The 23625-nt window shown below is 50.5% G+C and overlaps 2 protein-coding genes across 7 annotated transcripts in view; both read left to right on the forward strand.

The window, feature by feature from the left end:
- Naa20a (N-alpha-acetyltransferase 20 A) overlaps positions 1–23625 on the forward strand; it is a 188255-nt gene that overhangs the window by 157585 nt on the left and 7045 nt on the right. The gene's annotated exons all lie outside the window — the stretch shown is intronic.
- Positions 1–23625, forward strand: part of LOC143377749 (uncharacterized) — an 88706-nt gene that overhangs the window by 28108 nt on the left and 36973 nt on the right. Inside the window, exon 1 of one of the 6 annotated variants that reach the window (XM_076829408.1) lies at positions 14578–14732. The exons of 4 other annotated variants lie outside the window; for them this stretch is intronic. In XM_076829408.1, coding sequence (XP_076685523.1) covers positions 14685–14732 — 48 coding nt within the window. In that variant the 5' untranslated portion in view covers positions 14578–14684. Of the gene's footprint in view, positions 1–14577; positions 14733–23625 lie in introns of those variants that run through there. One more of the 6 variants, XM_076829405.1, reaches the window with a different exon arrangement.

Raw genomic sequence — 23625 nt, forward strand, 5'->3', positions numbered from 1 at the left:
GTGTAACAACTACAGGATACAGCAAGAGCTGCAGGTTCGTTACAGATATTACCGCCGCGGAATGGTTTTTATAGCGCTAAACATCCGTCGGATGCGAGTCCCTGGGAAATATAGCGCAGCGTAATTGCGCGTCGGCCGCTAATGGAAAATTGAATCACTTTCGGCCGAGTAAATAAGCGACTGCTGCGCGTGACGTAATTCGAAAGCCAGGTATTTGCTGGATTTCGCGGATTGATCGGTGTCAAGGCTGCACCAGCAGCTGAAGAATTGAAATTGGTACTGGCGGAGAGGATCAGGTCATGATCAGGTCAGGAGCAGGTCAGGAATATTCCTTTGCGATCAAATCAGCACATGGTCGGATATCATCATATTGGCTTCGATTCAACTTGCAGCAGTTACAGATTGACATTTACCTTCTACTTACAAGGGGAGTACAGGGTGTGATAGACATTTGAAGAACCTTGGCACGATGGATCTATGTCGAAAATAAGTAAATAGCTGCCCAAGCGTTTAAGCCAATAGGTCTTAATAATAGAGATATTTACATGTAAATTATTAAAAATCTCATACTGACCGTAGGGTTTTAATGGATAAAAAAAATAATGTAGAAAAAAAAATTCTAATTTTTTTTAACGTGGAGACATCTTCGAAAGGCACTCCGGCGCCTCCAGAGGGAAATCTCCCGGGGCGCCAGGGTGCTGTGACATTTTTACCCATTAAAACCCCACGGCCACTATGAAATTTTGAATAATTTCCATGTAGATATTTATTTATTTTCGACATAGATGCATCGTGCCAAGGCTCATCAAAATCGATGTCTATCACACCCTGTCCTGCCCTTGTTAGATTCGAGTTCCGTTGCAGTCGTGTCAGCCCTCTATCGCCCTTATCCGAAAAACCTGTCTAATCTATATCACTCCTTTCTTTCCTCACACTGATACACCCTCAGTCCTCCCAGCTCTCCCACTATCTCTGTAATCTCCAACCAGTTGGCGACGACTACGTCGCCCATAGACCCTCCCTACTCACCCCTTCGCACTAGAAAGGGCCGCAGGTTAGGGCGCAATAGGTACGGTGAGAAATCAGCCGCTATCTCCGTGGCTGGTATCCGATAGCGTTCGATATGTCCGGCTGGGTGCCTCGCAAATACCAAGATGCTATAGGGAGCAGTTCCTGGGGGCGTTGTTGAGGGGGTGGATGTGGCGGTCAGTATGCTGGTGGTCGGCCAGACGAACGCATAGTGGAAGGTCGGCCACTACACCGCACCCATCGTCCCTGGCTCTCCTCAATTCGGCCCTTTCTTCTGTCGAAGGTGAACCGGAACTATTAATATCTCTGATAGACCGTTAGTCGCCATCGCCACCGCCGCTTGCTCCCCTCCTGTCACCAGCGCAGGTCCTTTTTATCACGGTTACCGTGGAATCGCCTCTATTTGCCGTCCAGCTGGAGAAACGGAGGGATGTTGCTTAAGTAGCGCGCTGTAGATGGATAGGTCTTCCAGAAGATTGTTTTCCGATCGCCGCCTGTAAATGTGTTTTGGGTAGCCTCCAAACGTTCCACATAGTTTCAAAGTAGCAAGGATTCTTCTTCGGGACACACTTTGAATTTAAAGAGGAGTCGGACAGGTGGAATAGTATTGTGTACACTAAGAAGAGAAGTTAGGCAATCCGGAAATTCAGAAAAATATGCAATTTTTGCGGTTTTTGAGGGTTGAAATCAGTCCTTGAAAAAAATTCAGAATTTCCCTTTTCGTGGAATATCTCGAGAACGGTGAGAGATATTGGAAAGAAGTTTAAACAAAAGTTGCATCTTTTTTTAAAATCTACAAAACTGCGTAAAAGTAATTATCGAAGAACCCATATTTTTTAAGTTACCCCCATCCTTAATTCGATAATTACTGTTACGCAGTTTTAGATCGAACTGAGGTGTGGTTAATATTATTGACAGCTAACAATTGTTAAGGACCATCGAAACGTTAAAATTTTCAACAGTACGTAGTTATACAACCCTTCATCGTGTTTGAATCGGCGTGATAATTAGTGTAAACTGTTCGTCCGAAGCGATTATTTAGTCGGTCGATTATTGTATTTGCTCTGGTCGCGCGCCTGGCGAAACAAATGGAAACGTAGCGAGGGCGTTCCGAGTCCCTGTTTAATGGAAACATTTCTGTACAAATGGTTCTGTACAAATTTTTCGAATTTCGCCTCGTCGAGGTATCGGCAACGGGAGCGTCGCTAATTGACCGTGCATCGCGTAAATTACATTTCCATGCAACATAATGGAACACCAGGGAAACAAGCGTCTCTTGTTTTACGAATTTCACGCCCGTGATATTCCGATTGGCTTCCCAAACAGCGGCGCGCAATCCCGCCCCGTGTATTGAATAATTTGCCGCGGGAAGGGTTAGCGAGAGGTATCGCCGTTTCCTGAACGAAAATCGCCGGTGTCTCTTGACTCGAGTGGTTTTCATCGAGAGCTGGTTCAGGATACGGGCGCACAGTGGCGGAAGGATTTCCGGCCGATCGCCGAAATTTATTCGAGACGCGTGCTCGGCCAGCCTGACCTAACCCAAGCCCAGAAACTAATCGAAGCTGGAACAGCGTGGCGAACTTAAGAAGCCACGGTTAACCAGTGCTCGGTCTTTAAAGGCAAAAGTTTCGCCCGTTGGCCCAGAATATCCGAGCGTCATAATGGTTACTCCCATTTGCTTAGTTTAATTTCCCGTAAGCCGCCCTGAAACCCCCGAAATCTCATCGGGAATACACGGAAAGCTTGCTGAATAACCGCAGCAACGAGGCCACTCGCCATAATGGACGCGTGGCCCTTTTAATAATGAAATTAATCCGGATCTCGCGGCGCATAGAATCTGCTTGGATGGAAGCTGTTCCATCAACGGCGGCCAGGTTCTCGTGGAACGGGATAGATTACGCGGTCCGATCCGCGACAGTCAATTAGGAGTTTCGATTATCGACGTGCGCCCGTCTATCGATTGTGCCGCGATCCCCGCGAGGAGCGCTACTTTTCCAACCGAGCTGGAAGGGGCTACTTTGCTTGGCTCTGTAAAATCTCTTCTGCATGCTTGCTTTGCTGAAAAATTCACGAGCCCCCGCTGTGAAGCGCCGGCTTTCCCTTCGCGGGCTCATCCACTCGCGTAGCAACCGTGTTTCCTGGAATATCCACGCCCGTCCCGTTTGCTCTCGCGTTCTCATAAATCCGTTACAAGGGGCTCGACATCGCGGGCGGCGAAAAACTCTCTGTGGAGGGTGTTCAACGCATCGAGATGCTCTTTGGGGTGTTTACTTCGGCCGAATGGAAGTCGAGTTGGTGATTCTGATAGATGATTGTTACATAGATGTACAAATTGGATGGTGAAGTGGCGAAGCATCGGTTCGAGTACGACGAAGTCCGCCGTGAGTGTCAGGTAACGGTGGTAAAAAGTATCCGACGCTATCCGAAGCTTTAACGCAGCTCGGTCGCTCAGAGTTCTGACCACGATGCCTAGTGACAGGGTTATCTAATCGAAGCTAATTGCACCGCTTGACGAACCAGACCACCGTGGTCGCCTAGGGACACTGTGAAGCGAGCCCTAAAAGGAAGAAAAATGGTTGGAGAGGAAGCGGAAGAGATCCTTGGAACTTCGGGCTCATTAACATTTCCATCGAAAGTTTTCCACGAATCGACGCTGCCCTCGAGTTTTCTCGAGGAGCCTCAGGACTCGCGGCGCTCCGCGTCTCCTGGAACCGTGCGGAACTCGGAGCTCCGAACGAGCTGGCATCGATGAATTTATCGCCGTCGCTTTGGCGAGCAAACAGAGATCGATCGAGTTTACTCTCTCGTTACTTCGCGGAGCGAAGCGCGTAGCGGGCGTTGGAAGAAGGATCCGTCGCGGGGAGTTTGAAAGTTGGCGAATCCCCTTCGGGAAGAATAGACGTCTGCATCTTTGTCCACGGGGGAACACTTATCATTGCGCCAAATCTACTTCGCCGGAAGATTTCTCCTCGCCCGGAGGAATCGAAGTCTGGAAACAATTTCGCCGAGAAAGTGAGGACCCACGGTTTCGATTATCATCAAAGGCGAAGGCGTCAAGCTTCTATTCCTGGTGGTCCCTTAATTAGACAGAACAGGCAGACACGGAGCCGATAGAAGCTTACATCTCCGAGTACTTGTTGATTCAACAACACCATCTAATAAAGCCGCACAGAGCCTGCCGAACACTCGAGCGCACCGCGCGCGTCCAGCCTCCGCAGCAAGCGTTCAAAAGGGTGGGCCTCGGAGGGTAATCGTGCGGCAGGGGCGGAGGGTGCTGGAGAATGCCGGGGGATTTGGAGTTTGACGGCCGTGGGAAGAAATTCCAAGGGTGCAACGCCGAAAGGCATTCCGACGTACCTGCTCGAAGCCCCCGACCTTCCTTCTGCTTCCTGTCTCGGGGAAGAAAGAGATACTTCGCTCGTACTATCCAGTTGCACGCGCGGCGGGCCCGGGCTTGTTCGAGTAGGCCGCTGACGTAACGGGCACCGTTTAGCGGGGCCGTGAAAGGAAACGCGACATGCACCGCGTCCGAAAAGCGTGTTTACGCAGTCGCCGGGCTCACGCGCGCGTTATTCATTACGCGGTCTCGCGGCGTGCATTCGGATGCGCGCCGCAGCCTACCGCCTAACCGCTGCGAGATTGTATTACGGACGTGTACGACTCAGCATTACAAGATTTCCGTCTCGCTTAGCGCTGGAGGCTTAACCTCTCGGCGTGGGGCGACGAGCAGGGCTACGTCGTACGAAAACTGCCGGGGAACTGCGCACAAAACTACAGAAATCAGATTTTTTAATTTTACAAATTTAATACAAATGTCAATTGAAGAACTATATCCATTTTCGTGGTCAAAACCTCAAGACTTATTTTTAACATATAACATTCGGCACATTTACGTTATAATATATGAGAAACTAAATTATCCGAAAACAGCACTTACAAAAATTACGAACGAAAAAGATTTTTTTATTTATTCTTCAATTGACATTTGCATTTATTTTGTCGAATTGAAAAATTTATTTTTGTGGTTTTGGCCATAAAATCGCGAAATTTCCCCACTGTGCTGCGGTGTGACGAGCTCTGAAGCGAGTAGGGCTCGGGCCCGAGGTCTAGTGGACACCCGAAACTCAGGCGTAAGCACTTCAAGTACAAAAACAGAGAATGCCACCAAACAGCCTTATCAAGAAAATTAATTTTTAATACTTTAGTTCATCAGTAAAGAAACAAGGATCAATGAATGTAATTTCCTTCTTAAATAATTTCTTATTTTACCTTGACGACGGAAGAGTGGAGACATTCGAAAGTTCTGTGGTCCCAGTTGCGGCAACAAAAAATTCTATAATCACGAAAAATGGTCATTCCCTTCCTTACCCTTCATATACTTCCTGTATTAGCAGTTGTCGAATGAAAGTGGCATTCGTCTCGGCTCCACAAGAAGTTTCAGTGCCGCGACCAATGCAACTCGCCCCACACCTAGATGCCACTCTAGAAAAGAATCCTTGCACGCTGAAGGGTTAAAGTTTGCTCGTACGATCCCCTTGGACATGCCCCACGCTTATCAGCCCCTCATGCTCGAGTCCACTCTCCCATACTCGGGCCTCCCTGTATTCCGACTTGCTGGTCGATGGAGGATGAGTCAAGAAGCCGTTCCACGGCTGGAACTGATCCCGGACAGAGGACTGTGTCTATTCAATTCCACAGTGCGTCGCGCGAAGTTGTAATGAAGTAAGCGCGAAAGCAGCCCCCCTTGGTTAACGTGTCAGTATCGATCTGGAGGGTCGGGGTGGATGGTAGGACACGGGGCATTCGGTGGCAGGCAAAATTTATACACGGGCTGACCGCGTCGGGTAACGATCCTCACTTCCGGCTCGGCCCGGTTTCTGCGTGGATTGCGACGATTCCAGCTGTTGCACGGATTTACCAAACCTGCAGGCCCGGCGTTGCACCCCGTCGCCCTAAAAGGGCCCCCGCCTCTATTGTCCAGGGGTACAATGGGCGCGTTGTCACCGGCGAATTTCGGCTCAGGGACGTGTGATCGCGAGTTCCTTGCGGACGACAGAAACTTAACTACGGCAACCTAACTCCTGGGAAGCAACGGGTTTGGAATTGAATTCCTCCGCGTTAAGAGACATTCAGCGGAGAAATTGCAGCCCCCGGAGCGTTCGTTGGGGAGAGCGGAACGAAATGGAACGAAGAATACGCTTCCGTTTAATCAGAAACTGTAACGCCACTTTAGCGGTGCGATTTATACAAGACGGGGCGAGTTTGCGAGGTGAAATATAACCAGCAAGCGCGCGATACTTTATAACGACGCCGGGCAGGTTAAATAATCTGTATTTATTTACGGTGATCAAATTGCGCCGAGGCTCCGCTGGATGAGAAAAAAAATACACGGGCGATGTTAAGTTGTCGAAGGGGAAACGGGGTCAGCGTTTCGAACGATGCCGGATCGCGGATTCGCGTTGCCACGGAGCAGGGGGGTTGGGAATACACGGTTAACGCGGTGAAAAGAGATTGCCACACATTTTTCTCGTACACATTGCTGGCGCGCGCGCGATCGATTATGTCGGCGGAATACGAATAATAACGTTGGTGGCAGGCGAGGCATGCGATGGCCAACAGACTTTCCCGACTTTTCAGGCTCGGCCTTTGAGCCGCGGCGGGTGAATATCGCCGCGGGAATATTCAGCCGTCGAATGATCGATATTACACGCCGTCTCGACCTTCGCTACGTTTCCTTCCCTCTATTCCACCCATCTCTATTAACTAAACATTTCCCTCTGCAGGAAATATTCCCCCCTCGAGTTGCACAGCTTTCCCGCGTCGTCGAGCTTAATTCAACCGTAGACCATGCGTCAGCTCTGCACATATGTACGCCTCTCCACCCACTTCGATTCGATACTGTCTGAAACACGCAAGTAAACTACCTTCCACGTTAACTCTCGCTTACCACGATCGTTGATTCTGCGCACGAATTTTCGTTGAAAAGCGAAAAGAGCCGAGGCAGGTGCGCCTCCAGTTTCGCTGCAGCATTGTTCGCGCGCTACTCCGGTGAAATACCGCGGGTGCTTGCAGCGCGAATGTTTATCGTTTACGGTTCTGTTGGACGGTAACTCGATGGCTCGCGATAGCCGTGGAAATTACAGGGTGCAGGATCGGATACGTGACACAGAGCATGCTCGGCGCAACAGGACACGGCGTGTATCGGATCGGCCGATCATCGGAACTTCGGTAATTAATGAAACTTGGCCGACACGGAAACGCCAGCTTTTGCCCGAATTGCCGCTGTAACCGTAATCCGCTTTTGTCGAACTTTCGCGTTATCAATGCCCGCTTTGTAACGGCGCCCCCGTGTTGATTGCATAAAAGATGCCCGGCTAATTGCCCTGCCAGCCCCGCTTGATAACGAAACGATTCGACGAGGAAATAATTGGCCCCGGGTAATTCCCGATTCCGATTGTTCCGCTAATTTAAATAATCACTGCCGACGGGACGGTACACAGGGCGCGATTCGAAATTGCCTTCGCAGGGAATTTCGAGCGAGGAGCTGATTGCCGTGCAAATCTTCTTCGGCAGTGTTGGGGGACTCTCCGAGCCCATCGATCACGGAATTTTATCGAACGTAAAATATACCGCCTTGTTCCTGAAGCTAGTAATAGAAAAATGGCGCCGAGTGCTCGAGAATATCCCACAACTTGGAACTCAACACACGTACCCTTCGATCTGTTCTGCTGGAATCACTCTCGGTGCATCTGCAGCGCACTGAAACCGCCTTCCGTCTATGAAAACCATGAGAGATGGTTGTACGGAAGCCATCGACACCTCGACGTATCGAAGAACATAGCCCGGAGGACGTCGCAAAGGATGTATCCTGCGCCGCAGCCGCCACAAAGCGGGCCCACGCTCCTTCAAAGGATCGCGTCTGGCCGGCAGGTGATACGGGCTAACGCGTTCACCATACATCCAGTATCGACTCCATTTCTCCCGCGACTTTATCGAGTTCTTCCACAACGATCCTCTCCAGCAGCCTCTGCGCAGACCCTCCGAACGGATCCATAGAAATTGTCCAGCCCCGGGGAGGACATACGGTATCTGCAGCTACGTAGCCAGCATACCACCGATCGCGTGCTGTTGTCGTCGTTCCGTCGTCACGTTCCTATAGTAACCACAGCCATTGTTCAATAAACGGAGAATTATGAGTCAGCCACCGTTCTGAGGCCCCTCACGCGCTCTTCCACGAAATCGATGATTTGGCTTCTTAGCCTGAGAGGAGGCCCGAGGTCAGGTGTCAGTCCAGGTTGCCAAGGCTCCACGGAACGGAACGATCTAGGTTCCGAGCAGTGTCCTCGAGCACTGCTGATTTCCATGGGCATAGGGGCAGAGCTGTAGCAGGTATTTTGGACGTTGAAGCGATCCTCGACGCGATCCACTTGCGTTCAGAACTCGCTCCAGGGGCAGCCGTGAAGTAGGAGGACCTTTGTTCGCGAAAAGGTGCCGGGAAATCGGCTTTCGATTAAAGAAACGAAACAAAGGCAAGGGGATTTTAAAGCCCCCCGCTATCTGTGTTTAAATATCGAAGAAATGGTGGAATATGGGTGGAAGGAACGCTCTGTGCCCCTGCTGTCAGCCACTGGGGAACCAGGCTGCCAAGTTTTCCAACGGAGGTAGTAACTCCGGAACAGTGACGCGACACGGTATGCTCAACTCCAAGGTAATTATGTTCTCTCCCTCCCAATGAAACTCGGCGTCGTATTAAGGGCCGACGACGGTTGACAAACATCCGTTCCCTCGAGTGCTGCTTGCCCGGTTGCGTAGCGTTCAAGGGGGCCCCCGTTAGCGAAAAGCAGAGAAATCGTTGCTTCAGCTTTCGGTTTCCCGCGGCGACTCACGAGCAACCGTCACGAAACGTCCGCTCGCCGACCACCGAAACCTTTTCTCGATTCACTTTCTTCCTCGTTCCCGTGCCCCTCGCGATCTCGACGTCACGAGATCGTAAAGGATGAATCCACTGTTTTATGCAAGATCGCATAAAACCGATATCGGCGACGTGATCCAATTACTCGGATTTGTAATTGTTTCAACAGCCAAGATGGCCGCTGTCTCTCCGACTTTTCTCTGGGGACCTGACCTCTTAACATTGCTGTCAAGGAGTCTTACAAGTAGTTGGGAGTGAATCTACTCTGTTTCTTTGTACCTTATGCTAGGGGGGCTGTCCTTAAATTAAGCGAGGGTAGTTTTGGCGATTTCTTACCCCCTCGATCCGCCAGTATTCATAAAAGAATTCATAAGATTTTTCAGGTATTATTAAGCTTCGTATAATTCGATTTTGGGAAATTTAAACTGTAATTAGATAATTTAAAATAAGAAATTCGCGACCACCTCTCCCACAGTCTTACGTAATTTAAGGACGACACAAGTTATTCCACCAGTCTTGAATCCTCACGGTATTCAATATTCGCCTGCTCTAATCAACCCCTGAATTAACGACCGTTCGCCGACCCCACTCTTCAACTCACACTTGCTCTCCCCTTTTCTTATCCTAGTTCCTAGGAAATAACACTTAATTATCCGCTTTCTTTTTTCTCCTGCTCTTTTATATCGACACACTCTGTAACCCCAGGGGGTTATTTCCCGTCAAATAAATAAATAAATATAGCCGCCGCGCCAGACACCCGAGAGCTGACTTTTTTCCACGTAGAAGAAAAAAACGAACTGTTCCACAGTATCCCGGGCTGCTCGTTTATTTTTCACGGCTAAACGAACTCGCACAGACGTCGGAGCGCCTCTTCATCGACGAACTCCCACCGTAGCCCAGGCCCATTCTTTTTTCCCATCCGCCGCAATCACCGCGATCCTCTGTTTCGTGTCAACGAGTGCCTGCGCCGAAGACGCTTCGCCCCGACACCTGCTGCGAGTAACGAGCGTTTGTCCCCGCTGAATGGCCCGTTTCCGCTGGGGAAAAAAAGGCGAGACAAGCTGCCTCGAATCGCCGTCGATTCCCGGCGGGGTCGCATTCGCGGGCCAGCCCTCGTGGCCGATTAAAGCGTTCCTCGCGGAAGCGGAAACGTTGCAATATAATTTCTTGTTCTCCCTGGGTCATTGAAACCGCCCGGGCCCGCTGACTCTGCGGACGGTCGTTAATTGGCGACACGGGCGGCGGTCGATTCGGGAAAGTTGCTCTCCGGGGTAATGAATACCACCAATCGTTATCCATCCCGAAAATGGATTGAACGCGCAGTCGATAAATCCTCGAAATATTATCGAGTCTTTGTGAATGGGACGCCAGCGTCCATCACGCGGCAGTGCAATTACCTTAACGATTCCAGTTTAATTAACTGACACTGTTTCGCTGAGCGATAGCAGCAGACTTCGAAATTACGACTCCCTGCTATCTTTCAGCTGCATCCGCCGATGAGTCTCGTTTTCGGCTTCGTGACGCGCGGCTTGAAATTCGTTAAGGAGGCATGGTACCTACTTTCTTTGCTCGAAAATTAGGCGTTCTTTATGAATTTTTTTCTATACGAAAATGTGAAAGCTAGAAAGCTGGGGTTTGTTGCAAATGAAAGATCACTGTTTGAAGGTATTAAAAGAATTTTTATTAAAAAAAAGCACCGTCTTTCCCCTCGCTACAGTCGTTCAAAGTTGGTCCCTTGCGGTGCCATGAATTCCGCCTTCTAATACTTTCAACCAGTGACCTTTCATTTGCAACAAACCCCATCTTTCTAGCGTTTCATTTTCATATAGAAAAAAATCCATAAAGAATGCTTAATTTTCGGGCGAGGAATGTACTATGGCCCCTTAACTCTCCAGCGATTTCGCCTATCGAGAGAGCGACGGAAAACTTTCCTACCGAAGATTTCCAGATAACTGAAAGGAGGAAGCAAAAGAATAGCGTTACATGTGTAGAAAGTTGCTGACACACAGGACTATTCGGAATAATCCCGTAACTCGCGGTGTGACTTTAAAGCAAAAAAGGAACGGGCTGCTCCAACCGCGATGATTCGAGGCTTAATGAAACCGTTGAACTAACTCGCGTCGCTGATGGATGGATTAAGGAGGACGATTCGAGAAGCAACGTCGGTCGACTTTCCCCGGTTTCGAGGTGGAAACCGCGGTAATCGTGATTCAACCGTGGCGATGGTAATTGCTGGCCATCGTTGGGGAACGTTCCGAATAATGCTCGTTTTTGCCACCGCCGCTTTCGTTGCAGCCTAATGATACAAGCTAGATGGAAGGTGCACTTTCACTCTGTTTAGGAGCGTTCCGCTTGCCGCCGGTAGCCCGCCTTCTTCGCCCGGTTCCCCGGTGGTTGTCGCTGGATGTAAATGAATTTCGGTGGCGTTCGGCCGCGCGGCGACGTTGCGCAAGCAGGCCTCTTCGATGGAAAGCTACGCCGCGGCGGTCTGGTTCACGTACGGCAAGCCACACGAGCCTCGTAACGAACCGGCGATATTTCGAGTTCGTTTCGTCGTTGGTGGTTTCTCGGGCGGCAAAAACGGCGCGGCGACGGACCCGATGAAAGGACAAGCTAAGCTCGCGGCTCCGGTGTCGGGTTACGGAGATAGCTGGCTAAGAGAAGTTGTTGGAAAGCTGTCGCTGTGGCTGAGCACTGCGAGGGACCACCGGTAATTACCGATTACGACCCGAGTTCGAGCACGATGATTCACGCGAGGCGCGACCGTGGGATTCGCGGCTCCGTTGCATTTGCGAGGGTCGCCTCTGCAGTCGGAACGACGGCAATCGACTGCAAAATGCATCGTGTCCCCTTTTCTTCAGAGGTAGGAACCGCTAAGACAGAGTCGTTCGCATTGACCTGATGAGTTCGGGGTCCTTTCACTGTTTTTACTCTCGTTCTTAAGACCCAAGGAACCACTGGCGGCGCTTCGCAGCTCGACGAACGGGGACCTGCTTTCCGAGCGAAATGATGAAATTATAGCATATTTCCACGGATGGAATTGAGCGCAGGAAGGAAACACGATCATTCTCGCTCCCTAAATTGCACGCTTCCATCTTCCCACGTCAATCGGCACGCACCACTTCGCCGCGTTTCGTCCGTCGTATATTAACATTTCGCGAATTAATTGCTCCAGCGAGGAATCGGGCAATGATTGTGAAGCGCAATATCTCGGCAGATATCGGATATTCGCTGACATCCAGCGTCTCGAGCACCATCGATTCTGTTCTCGTTATCGCGATTAATGGGGATTCAGCAGCGATCCACGGCCGATACACCTGTGCAAATAGCTTGACACATGCGGCGGGAGGTGGGGCCGGTTCCGTTGACATTTCCCCGCGATTCATTATCTGGACAAGCTGGCTAGCGTAACCTGTCCTCCGTTTACCCCCGCGGAGACACCCTGAACTGGCTCGCGGGAATGAAGATTCCGGGGAATTACCCTGCGCCTGCATTTTCGGGGAAGCTGGTTAATAAACGGGAAAAGGCAAACGACGCGGAAGGAACTGTGAAAACGAAGCCTAGAGTTTAATTGAAACCTCGATACGCCGCTGCTACGTGGAAAAATAAATTCGTATACGTTGGAGCGCGTTACGGCGTAGATACAATTACGGTCGGTTGATAAAAGTAATTGGACCGCGTTAAAATAATCATTCGCCTGTTGCCAGCCCCGCGGAGCTTTTAAAATCACCGTTCCGTTCGCCGAAAAGTTCGTTTGATCGCGTTCCTCTGTTCCTGTCGACCGAGAGCGCGGGGGCTTTTATCGTTCTCTGCTTTCTCGCTATTCTCGCGTGTCGCTGTCGGGAGCAGGCAGCGCCTCGCGGGCGCGCGACACGCAGAGATTGCTCGCAACTCGGTCGAATCGTCATCGGGCGTATTAGCTTTCGGCTTTCGACTCTGCTTTTGGGATCGGTCCGGTTAATACGCGGCGGGCGGGGCAGTAAGCCGCTTTAAATATTGCGCGGATGATCCCGCGTTCGGCCTGGACGGAACGTGTGAATCGGTTTAGCGCGTAATTGCAAGTCAGCGGCATTGTCGGACTTGCATTTGGTCCGCGCGAGTTTGAAAGCTCTTTACCGAGTCCCTCAGTTCTGGATGATCCGTTTAATCGGCTGCGCAGGAAAGGATGTCTCTTTCCGCGCAGTTCTGCGGCAGTTCAGCCGGGGGCCTGTGCGGATGGTTCCTTTGTTTCGGTCTGCTGAGCGTCAACTGATACGTGCGGATCCGCCTTAACGGCGAAGAGCGAGGCGGTCGGACGCGTTAAAACCGGAAGCCCCGTAATTGGAGAGGACTAACGCCAGTCCCCTGGTCTCCGAGGCGTTGTTCAAACCCCGCGACAGAGTTCGCGACGGAGTTCTGCAATCGCCTCGACAATGCGAAGAACGCTCGCGCAGTTAACGAACCCGCGCCACCGCCGCCAGCCTCTTCCCTCGGCAACTTGCCCACCGTCCATTGTCGATTAAATTAACTTGGCGTGCTTCGGGTGGCCGATGTTTAGAAGCTCCTCCAGGCGATCGAGTCGATTCGTGGCTGGACCTTTGCACCCTCGTTACGGGGTTCCGCCGCGCCGTCCTTTGCGAGGCAGCTCCTTCGGTCGGCTGAAATTTTCACGGGGTACAGACGCGCGCATCCGTGACCCGAGTGGTCGCTTCGAATTTAGCGATTTCTAGTCAGAGACAATATCGATCGGCTTCTGTTTGGATTTACGCGCGTCTAGAGGCGAGCGCGAGATAATAGAGGGATCTACGATCCCCTGATGCGTTATTATGCAAGCTAATCTCTATGCACTCCGCGATTAGAATTTGAGCAGCCGTTCGATTACGCAGGGTGTTGGATTACCGGCGTACCTGTACCACGCGCCATCCAATTTCTCCCGTATTAGAAGCATGCACACGGTAAAAACTGCAATCTGTTTGCATACGTGTCAAAGTAGGGGCGAAGTCCGTCGTCGAGCCTTCGTTAAAGCACACCCTTCCCTGGAACGACGGGCACGCGTGAAACGAGGGAACTACGCCCGAGGGAAAGAGCGAAGGTCGCACGTGTAATTAACTGTAGTGTGTACGGAATAATCGCCGCGCCCTGTTCCCTCCCCTTTGCAAACCTTTTATCGCTCGCCGCGAAACAACGAGATTGCTCTCCTACGCGAAAGTAGCATCCATCATTTTCTCGAAATACCTCGCTAACGAAATCTATTCTCTCCCGCCGCCGACCTTCGAAGCCGGGGAATCAACACCGCCGGTGTATACGCGCAACACTAGCCCGTCGTCGGCGAATCAGCGGGCAAATTGAATTACGCGCGGCGCGCCCCTGTCCGTACAAAGGGACCGCTCGGTCCATGCAACTATCGAGCATAATATGGATCTGATCGCGGTAATTCGGCCGTCCTGGGCCAGCATCTCCATGGAGATCCTAATCTATTTAATTCGGTCCCTGGTCCACGCATCACCCCCTGAAAGTTGTTGGCCCGTCGTTCGAGGGAGCGCGTTGGGCTGCCGCCCGAGCAGCAGCGAGCGGCGGCGACCGCGGCCGAGCGGGGTCGAGCCGCGAGCGCGCCTCCGACTCGAGAGGCGCGTCGCGTAGCCGCACGCAGTTGCTCGGCGAGCGCGGCGCAGTGTAGTGGTGCGGCGGTCTCTCTCTCTTTCCCCCGTTGCCCTCGAGCAGCATCCCTCCAGCGTTCTCTGCCATCCCTGTGTCAGCTGCTCCGATGATTCGCGGGATTCGAGGCAAGAGCGGTCTGCAATGGTTTATCACAGTAAGTCAATCCTCACGGCTCTACCTTCGCGGGGGTTGAATGCGTTCCTTGGGCATGAAGCTTCAAGGGGTAAGAGGTTGCGTGATTCGAGGCTCTCGGGGACGCGATTTTTATTCATCTTACACGTCGTGTGAAATTATGCACACTGCCGCTCATAAGTATTGGAGCATCTGTACGGAATAATTGCAAAAATGTGGCGAATTTATTGGAGAACTGTAGAAAAAAATTTTGCTGCAGGTATTTGGTATTTTAAATTAAAAACGATGAAGAGTGTTCAATTTGTGCCAGATATCACAATTTTCAGCGAATCAATCATCAGCATTTTCCGCGTTTTCGCAGCATTTTCCGAAAATACAGCAGGTATCCCAATACTTATGAACGTCAGTGTATAGGATAGTAGTGATCAATTGTCATCCGCGCGACCAGTGGATGGTTAACGCGCGTCTCGTGCTGGATAGCCTCGAGTCACGTTGACGTATCATTGTCTCTAATAGAATCCTTGAGCATCCGAGCGACTATTACCTAACAGAATAACCGGAGGATCTAGTATTCTCAATTTCTGAGAAGCATCGGGGAAAGTATTCGTGAGGGGTGACTTACGGTAAACAATTACCGGAATTACCCTAATGTCCCACCACTCAGCCATGGCCATTGATACCGGTGTACGTACTCTTTCCGCTTTCGCGCGAGTGACGGTCCTAACGTTCCTACTTCACGCGACGGCGATAGCGAAGCACACGAATCACCGTGTACACATACGAATAGACAGTTCAGTGTGTGTCTGTCTGTGTATTTACTATCCATTTTTAATACACTCCGTTCCATGGAAATTAGCATTTAATTTAATACGAAGAGTTTCTAAGTTCCTTGGAATTCAGGGAAGAGGGGGTCGATCAGGAAAGCCTTTTAGCCGTCTCGATAATAAAAAGAAGTCGCGATAGCGCGTTCTAGCGATGGAGAGCTTTAACAGATGACCTAGGAGCGGCGAATGGGAACATAAAATTTTCGAGGAATCAAGGTTAGAAAGGGTGGTGGTGTCGGTGTAAAATGTCGGGACGTTATTTAGATCCCGATATATACGGCGCGATGTCGTGCTCGATTCGTCCCGTTCTCACGTGGCTCCGCTCCTACACGATATTCCCAAGGAATTTTCCTAATCTTTCTCCTTTTCTAGCTAGATACCATCGCGTTTTATGGTCCCCGAACAGCTCGGTCGGCTTCGATTAATCTTGAATACGAAATTCGAGGGGAAACCGAAACTAGCCGCGGAAGAAGGTCCCTAAGAACGGAGTAACAATAAAATCAAGATAAACGGCTGATTATTGTTTCCAGCGGTCTTTCACGCGATTGCCACGACGGTTGCGTTGCTTGAACGTTGACCGACTCCTCGGGTTTCTCACGTATTGTCGGGGAACCGCGGTTTCAGCCTAATAGAGGTGCACGAGGTCGATCTAGAAAGGTAGCTTCGGTGCTCTTAATCGCTGGAGTTCCATCTCCGACACTGCGTTACAATTCAATTCTAAAGTAAGTCGCGTAGCATAGAAGATATTTAAACTGTCTACGGACCATTAGATTCAGACCTGCTTCAGACATGCAGATGACTCGCGGACTTGGCGAGTCTGAGTCGCGGAGAATCCGTTATTATACAATACTCGGTCGTTATCGAGCGAATTCATTGGAATCTTTGTGCCACCGAACGAGATCTCAATAGAGTAACTCGTGGCCTATTGTTCCTGATATGCCAAAGTATTTTCTCCAAGCTTCTTCCACTCGCTTTGAATCTCCAATCTCTTAAAACAACCAAGCAATTATCCAGCTGGAGGGTCGATCTTCCAAATCAGTTTTCCAAGCATCAAAGGGAAAAGGCATTCCTCTCGTTGATTCTCTCGGGCGAACGAAATCATAAACTTTCTGATATCCGCGGGGAACTTTTTTAATCATTCTCACGCAGTGTCCCTGCATTCATCCATGTAAATGGCGAGCGGAGCGATATCGCGTATTCATACGGGTGCGCGTGGCTAGGGCGATTAAAAATTAAAATCTCCCGTCGTCCAATTACGCCCGCTGAAAATAATTCATCGCGAGAGGGGGAGTTCTGCGCGCCACGATCATCCATCCGCGTGCCGATATCTTCCTGTATCGTGGATAAAATTTACGGCTACTAGAAGCTCGACGAAAATACGTAATAAGTTTGCGAACTTCACCCCGTTCGCGGTGCTGTAACGTGGAACTTTAATGGGATCGGGGAAGGGAAGAGTTCGCCTCCGTTTTTGTAACTGGAATCGAGCTTCAAACGTTACACGGGGGTAGTCCACTGTTCCTGATTGGCTAAACTTTTTCAACCGCTATTCGCTTGGGTACGGAGAGACACTTACAAGCTGCTCGTCACCCGTTTTGTTGTAGCCACGATCAAAAGCATAGCGAGTGCGTGTTACGCCGTTTGTATATATCAGAGGGCGCAGGAGATACTCGGCGAATTTTCCACTTGGGGCTCCTACGCAACGAAGATCAACTTTTATCGCGTTCGCCGTGGAAACTCGATTAAGCCGGCGACTCGTTGCGTTTTCAATTTCGCCGGGCCGCTGGGGGGGGGGGGGAGGGCGAGCAAATACAACAGCGAAGAAAACGCGCGGGGGATAATTAAGAAAATACTGAAAGCGCCCCGCCATCGCTGGGATTCCTCTCTGGAGCCTCTCCAGCCTGCCGGGACTTCGGTTTCTTTCTCCCCTTACGGCATTAACCGCGATAGCTTCTCGGTAATTGCGCGACGCTGGGGCGGCCGATTAACAATTACCAGAAAAGCGACTTGCAGAATTGAATATCCTTCGCGGGGATTAATCCTGCCCGGTCCTTATCGAACGGTTCGACGTCCACTTCGCCCTTTGGACTGGACCTCAGCTGGCTTAAGCTGCATTAAAGAGATTAGTTCCCTTGCAGAGCCTCTTTCGCATTCCCTTTCCCGTGCTCGCGGGCATCCACGGTGGCTCGGACGTGTCCCGGGCATCCTTTTGCCAGGAGAACTTCCACTTATCGCCCGTAACGAACCAGGACGAATATTGTTCGACAGCTGCGTCGTACCTTGAAGCTGAGAACCGTGTTTCCCTCGTCGATGCGTCGGGAACAGCCCTTCGAGACGCGACAAATCGCGGCTGCTAACTGAATTCGCGATTTCCTCGGCGAGGATGTACCCTGATATAATTCCAGCCGGGAAGGAAATGAAATTCGAGGCGTCTTCAGCGATGCCATGATTGTACTTGGAAATATCCCTCGTAGTGTAGAATTTCGCGGCAGAAGGCGCTTTTATCTGGCATCCTTCTCGAAGGATCGCAAATTTCGAAGGGTGGAATTGTCGTGGAGGTAATTAATGAAATGATTAGGTTCACTCGTGGCGTCCTTTGTCGCGAGATTCAGATTATTCGACAGGGGATCCTGGAGACGAATCCTCGAGCCCCCATTCCCTCCACCGAGCGCAAGGGAAAAGTATTCACTACGCGGTGGATTAAATAGCTGTTTGCTGAGACGCGCGAACGTATTTGCAGACATTACAGCTTGCTCGCATCCGCCGTGTCCTCGTTTCCGCAAACGAGGAGGGATTAATCGTAGCCGGCGATATCCTCCTTCGCGGCATTAACTCCCACCGTTAACCCCTAGCTCCTTCGTGATTCGAAGTCACACAACCAAGTCCGAAGGATTCCCAGCGAATAAATCGAAGGTACACCTGTCCCTGCAGACGAATCGCTCGCAAATCCTTGGAAATCACCCCCGTTCACAGTCAAACCCGAGGCAACGTCTCCCCCGAGACAGTCACAGCCTCCCAGACCCTGGAAAAATCTATCGCGAGGAGCTGCTTTGTCTCTGGGATTTTCATCCAGCGAATTTAACGTCGCGTTGACACCCTGGCCACCGACAAACCTCTCCCTCAGAGGGTCCGCGGGTGCAGAGAGGAGCGACGACCACGAGGGGTTGCTTTTAGCCGCGGTTTTATCTCCCCATTGTTCGCTCGCTGGCAGATAACCGCGCACGCATCTGTTCGGCCGAGTAAATAGATGGAAATAGGGGCAAAAGCCCGGCGAGGCCTGACGGGGCGCAACAATAACGCGGATTTATCGGACATCGGATTCATAAGCCGCGTTTTCGAGCCGCCGCTGATAAAAACCTGTTGAGTTCCGGTGGATCCCTCGAGTACCTCCGCCCGATATTGTTCCTCGACGTCGGTTGAATTTTCGTAAAACTGGGATCCTTTTGTTTGGGCCTGGTTGTACTTGGGGTGAAGAAAGTAACCCTTGAGCCGCGAACAGCTTCTATTTGAGGCGGTTCATTTGTGGACCTGGATGTTAATTATTCCCTGCGCCTGTTCGCAGCGTCGCGGCTCAAGGGTTTGTTTCTGCAAATTGGATCGGCTCGCGGAGGTTTTCTCCTTTCCAGGGGGAAAGTTAACCGAGTCGTTCTAACGAGAGTTTGTGTACAATGTCTACGCTCGCTGGGAAACGTGTTCCCCGGTCGTGGGCACAGCTGGACCAAACTAGAGTGTCCTTTTACGTGTCGTCCTTCATCGTTAACGAGGATGCCCTCCTCCACCGGGCACCTGCTTTTCGTGCGTGGCCGCTAGTTTAGTTTACTTCGGTTTAATACGGTGTGGTTTACATTCTCACTGGAGACCCTTCGGTTCGTTTAATCCTCAGGGGTGCCTGGGCCCTTTAAAGAGTAATATTTAATACTAACATCGGTGAAAATCGACGCAGTCTTCCACTGCCAAGTTATCCACAGTCCAAGGATAAAAGTGCGATCGCTATGCGTTTAGAGTGATTTCTTTCTCGCCTTTCTGTTTGCCAGTCAGGAACAATGCGTTTCGCTGCGCGCTCCGTTACGATGCTAAAAGCTGCGCGCAACGGTATTCGCCGCGAGATTCATCGGGTTTTTCCGTCGGGACGGAGCCGTGACGGCATAAAAATCGTATCACCTGGAATCGCGCGTGCTCCTTCCGACAAGCTTTTTCTCATAATTGTACCCGCTCCGCGTGGCCTTAATTAGCGGGCTGACAACTTTCCTAACTCACTCTCAGTCCATTAGATAAAAGTGCCGCGGATTAATTCGACCTTACAATGCATCACGCGCAGCTTCCTGCTTCCATTTTCGCCCTCCTTGTTTCCTCCTCTTTCTCCTTTTTTTTCTGGCCCCCGAACTCCCTGAGAAACGCGAGACACACGAGCCTGTCGAATCAGATCGGACGTGGATTTCCGCGGCGGTCGTGGGCTCGCGAACTTTTTAAATCGAACGATCGCCGAGTAATTTCAGCAGCCTCGGTACACAACCCTCTCGCCGACTGTACTGGAATTAAAGAAATCGTGTCGAGTGCAACTGCGATGAAAGAAGTTTGATGGAGAAAAAAAAGCATCCGTACAACCCCATTACGGTGTTTCCCAAGCAGTTTTTCGCCAGCTGAACTTTGAATGGAAATCCGTTAAGAGGTTTCAATTCAGAGCGACGCGTTTAAAAAGCTCATTGGGATCCACCTAGTAGTCTCCATTATTTCCGCGGCGCAATTAAAACTCCGTGTTTACCGGACATAAAAAAAAGTTGGGTCACGGGGCGGTTGAAAATTGGCGAAACATTCAGTGAGTCTTTCCGAGCTGACTGTACACACTAACCCTGCTTTATAATCTTCGGTGGACATTTTGGCGTAAAATCTCTGGGATACTCGCTCGTCTTGGAGAGCGATAAAAGCGTTACCAAGGATCTCCTTGCATAATTCACGGGGTAATTTCGAGCAGGAAGGAGACCCTTAGTATATGTGTGTCCTGAAAATCAATAATCTGAGAAATAAAAGTCACCGTCGTGCTTCGAAGGTATCTATAGGGGTACCGAACTTCCATCTTCGGTCCCTTCTACTAGGAGTCTTCCCTCGCAGTTCCCCAAATACAATTAGCGACGGATGCGGATGAAAGGGTGTAGCAATTAGGTGCAAGTCTCTCTAGGAATTCCGATTTACGATTCATTACGACCCAAATACGTTGATCCCCGACTCCGGAGGACTTAGCGACCTCGTGCAGCTAATTCGCAAGCGGTGACACCAATCCCGCCACTCGTGGAAATTTCGCCGCGCGACGGGGCTGCGTTTCCAGGGGCGGCTCACCTCCGGTACGCGTTGGACGGTGATGAACGCGGCTCGTCAAAAGTGACATCGCGAGGATCGGAGCGTGGACAGAGTGGAGAGGGGGTTGAACGGGCGGCCGTCGGATTCTCCAATTTCCATAAATCGCCGGGGACTTGCGTGTCCCTCGAACGTAGGCTCGCCGTCGGGAGAGCAATTTGCGTAACTGTCTGGAAAAGTTACGAGTCAGCTTGCACCCCGTCACCCTGCCCAGCTGACCGTCGCGTCGCTCGGGGACGCGTTCGCCCCTCGGCGCGCCTCCTCCCGCGTCCATTTGTCAACGGGCATTCCCGTCCCCGTCACTCTTCCGCGAGATTTTTGTCACGTACCTGGCAAACCCCTGCCCGCTTTAACTGCTGCATTCAGGTTGATTTAATCTCCACAATATTACCTTTTTTTTTTAAAAAAAAGGTACAAAAATGCGCGCCAAGTGTACAGGCGCGCGAAGACGAACAAAAAAACTGTAGTAAATTTATTATGTGCTATATTTAGCTTTACAAAACTGATGATATGCGAAAATTGCGCCAATTATAACAATGGCTATTTATACAAACGAAAAATCTATTAAATAATATTAAGCAGATATATTTTTATACAAATAAATATTTCAATACGAATAAATATTTTATTCAAAATACTTGGGGCTGCGAAATAAAAAAAATATTAATTGTCTTGGTTTATAAATAAAACAAGACAAGACATCACTGAGACAAGAAAGAAAGAAAAAGATTTTAATGCAATTTATACATATTTATTCAGTTTAGCAACACCAATCCTATGTTAACTATAACTGGAAGTAGACCATAATTGTATAGCAAGCGAAACAACAAGAAGATATTAGACACGTTGAAGCGTATTCTAACTTGTAATGATTAGAAATTAATAGCAGCCCAGCGCATTAACTTCTTTCCACCTTTCCACTTTAAAGACAGCAATTTGACTCCGTCGATTTCTGCTCTCGGCACTGTAACGTTACTGTATATCCTACTGGGGGAGGAAGTTGCGGAAGATTTTATTTAGCAAGAATACTCCAAAGACCCAAGTCCACCAAGCAACGTCGCTGCCATTTGAGAAATGTTCGAATCGAGCGGGAAATATGGCGAAACGTTGGCCGATCGAGCTAGACAAAGCGTCTTCGTGGCCGAAAGGTAACAGCCGCGCTGTTTCGCCATCGAAGCACCAGCCCCGGATTTCAGTAACGGTACACGCGTCTTTGGAGCACGATGCGAGCCTGTAAATCGTTGGTCGTTAATCGAGGCTTCCGTATCGGTTACAGCCGACCCGCGCCTCCTCCCACGCGAGGCATCGGTCTGGGGCAAAGTGTGCGCTGTTCTCCGCTGCAACCGCGCTTCGACCCCATCGAATCTGCCATATCGCGCGGGCCAGGAGTGCATTCGAGCGACGGTCGATGAAAAATTGGAACGATGTTTCCGTAGCGAAGAGTCCGGGGCGGAATGTTGACCGAGTGCTTAGCTGAATTAAAAGCACTCGTCTCGATCAACGGGAGCGCGCTGTCGGCGACAGGGTGGGTATTGTTTCTTGCTATCTGCCAGTTCGATGGATTCCCAACCGAAGAAGTCGAAGCACGCGATTTTTCCGTGGGAAATTTTGAAACAGTACTCCCCCAGCTCGATTTCAAAAACCATAGCCTCGTTTGGTCCCGGTCGAAGATCCATGGCGACCCAAATTCGTAGATTGTAGTCCAGACCTCGGATTTGTCACAGGTAGAGTATAATGTCAGGGCAACTGCAGTCCGACGGAGATCCTTTGAGCATCGCGATTGCATCGGCAATAGGAGGATAGAAGCTTCTGTCTTCCGCACCGTCAGCTCGAATCACCACCGTGACCCGGTTTCTGTACCAAAATTCTGTAGGAATAAGAGGCAGACTAGTCTGCAGCGTGGCTGCAAGGAATTTTAAGAGCCACGTCGACTGGTCACTTTGCATTCCTCGGAAAGAGGACACTCGAGCCGCGATCGGATATGGCTGACTTGAGATCTGTGGTCGCGCGACAGAACCGCTCGCTCGCCCGTGCTCCGCTGCTGAAAATTAAAGCTCCCAGCTTCCTCCATCCGAGCGTCCGCGTTATCCCTATCCGCTTTAAAGGCGAGAGGACAAAAGCATTCCTCCCGGGCGCGAAACGTGCTGCGCCGATAATGTCAGCCCGTCGGGAGGCTGACTTTCGACGTAACGTCATTGATCTTTGAGGGTTCGAGGGAAACAGGTCGGACAGGTTCGTTTCCTAAACGTCGTGTCTCGAAGAAGGGAGGAAGAACACCTCGCAGGGGGACGTCATTCAGCCTGAAACTCAATTTCACTCGTCGAACGGCCGCGCTTAGTTATTTACCCAGAAGCCGATCGACGTCGCTTCCTCGAACAATCGGTCCCCGCTCTCGATTATTACCGAGGAAAATACGTGTTCTGGTTGGCTCGCGCTGCGGCCACGTTGTATCCATCGAACCGGGCGATCGATGGACCTACGGGTGCGTGCCCTGCGAACGAATATCCACCGCGTGCTGCTTTCTAACGAGCTCTAACTTAGATTCCTGCCTCCACAATTTGCCTCGTAGATCGCCCTCAGCTAGAGGAATATACAGGGTGGTTTCTTGGGGGAGAAAACGACAGCTATCTATCGAGATAGACGCAAGGTTCTCTTTAGAGGGTCTTAGGAATCCTCGTGGAGACCAAAGTCGATCGAGCTTTTAGCTAGGAATTCTTGGGTTCGGGAAATATCGTTGAAAGT

This window comes from Andrena cerasifolii, chromosome 16 (assembly GCF_050908995.1).
Source record: "Andrena cerasifolii isolate SP2316 chromosome 16, iyAndCera1_principal, whole genome shotgun sequence".
Lineage (NCBI taxonomy): Eukaryota > Metazoa > Arthropoda > Insecta > Hymenoptera > Andrenidae > Andrena > Andrena cerasifolii.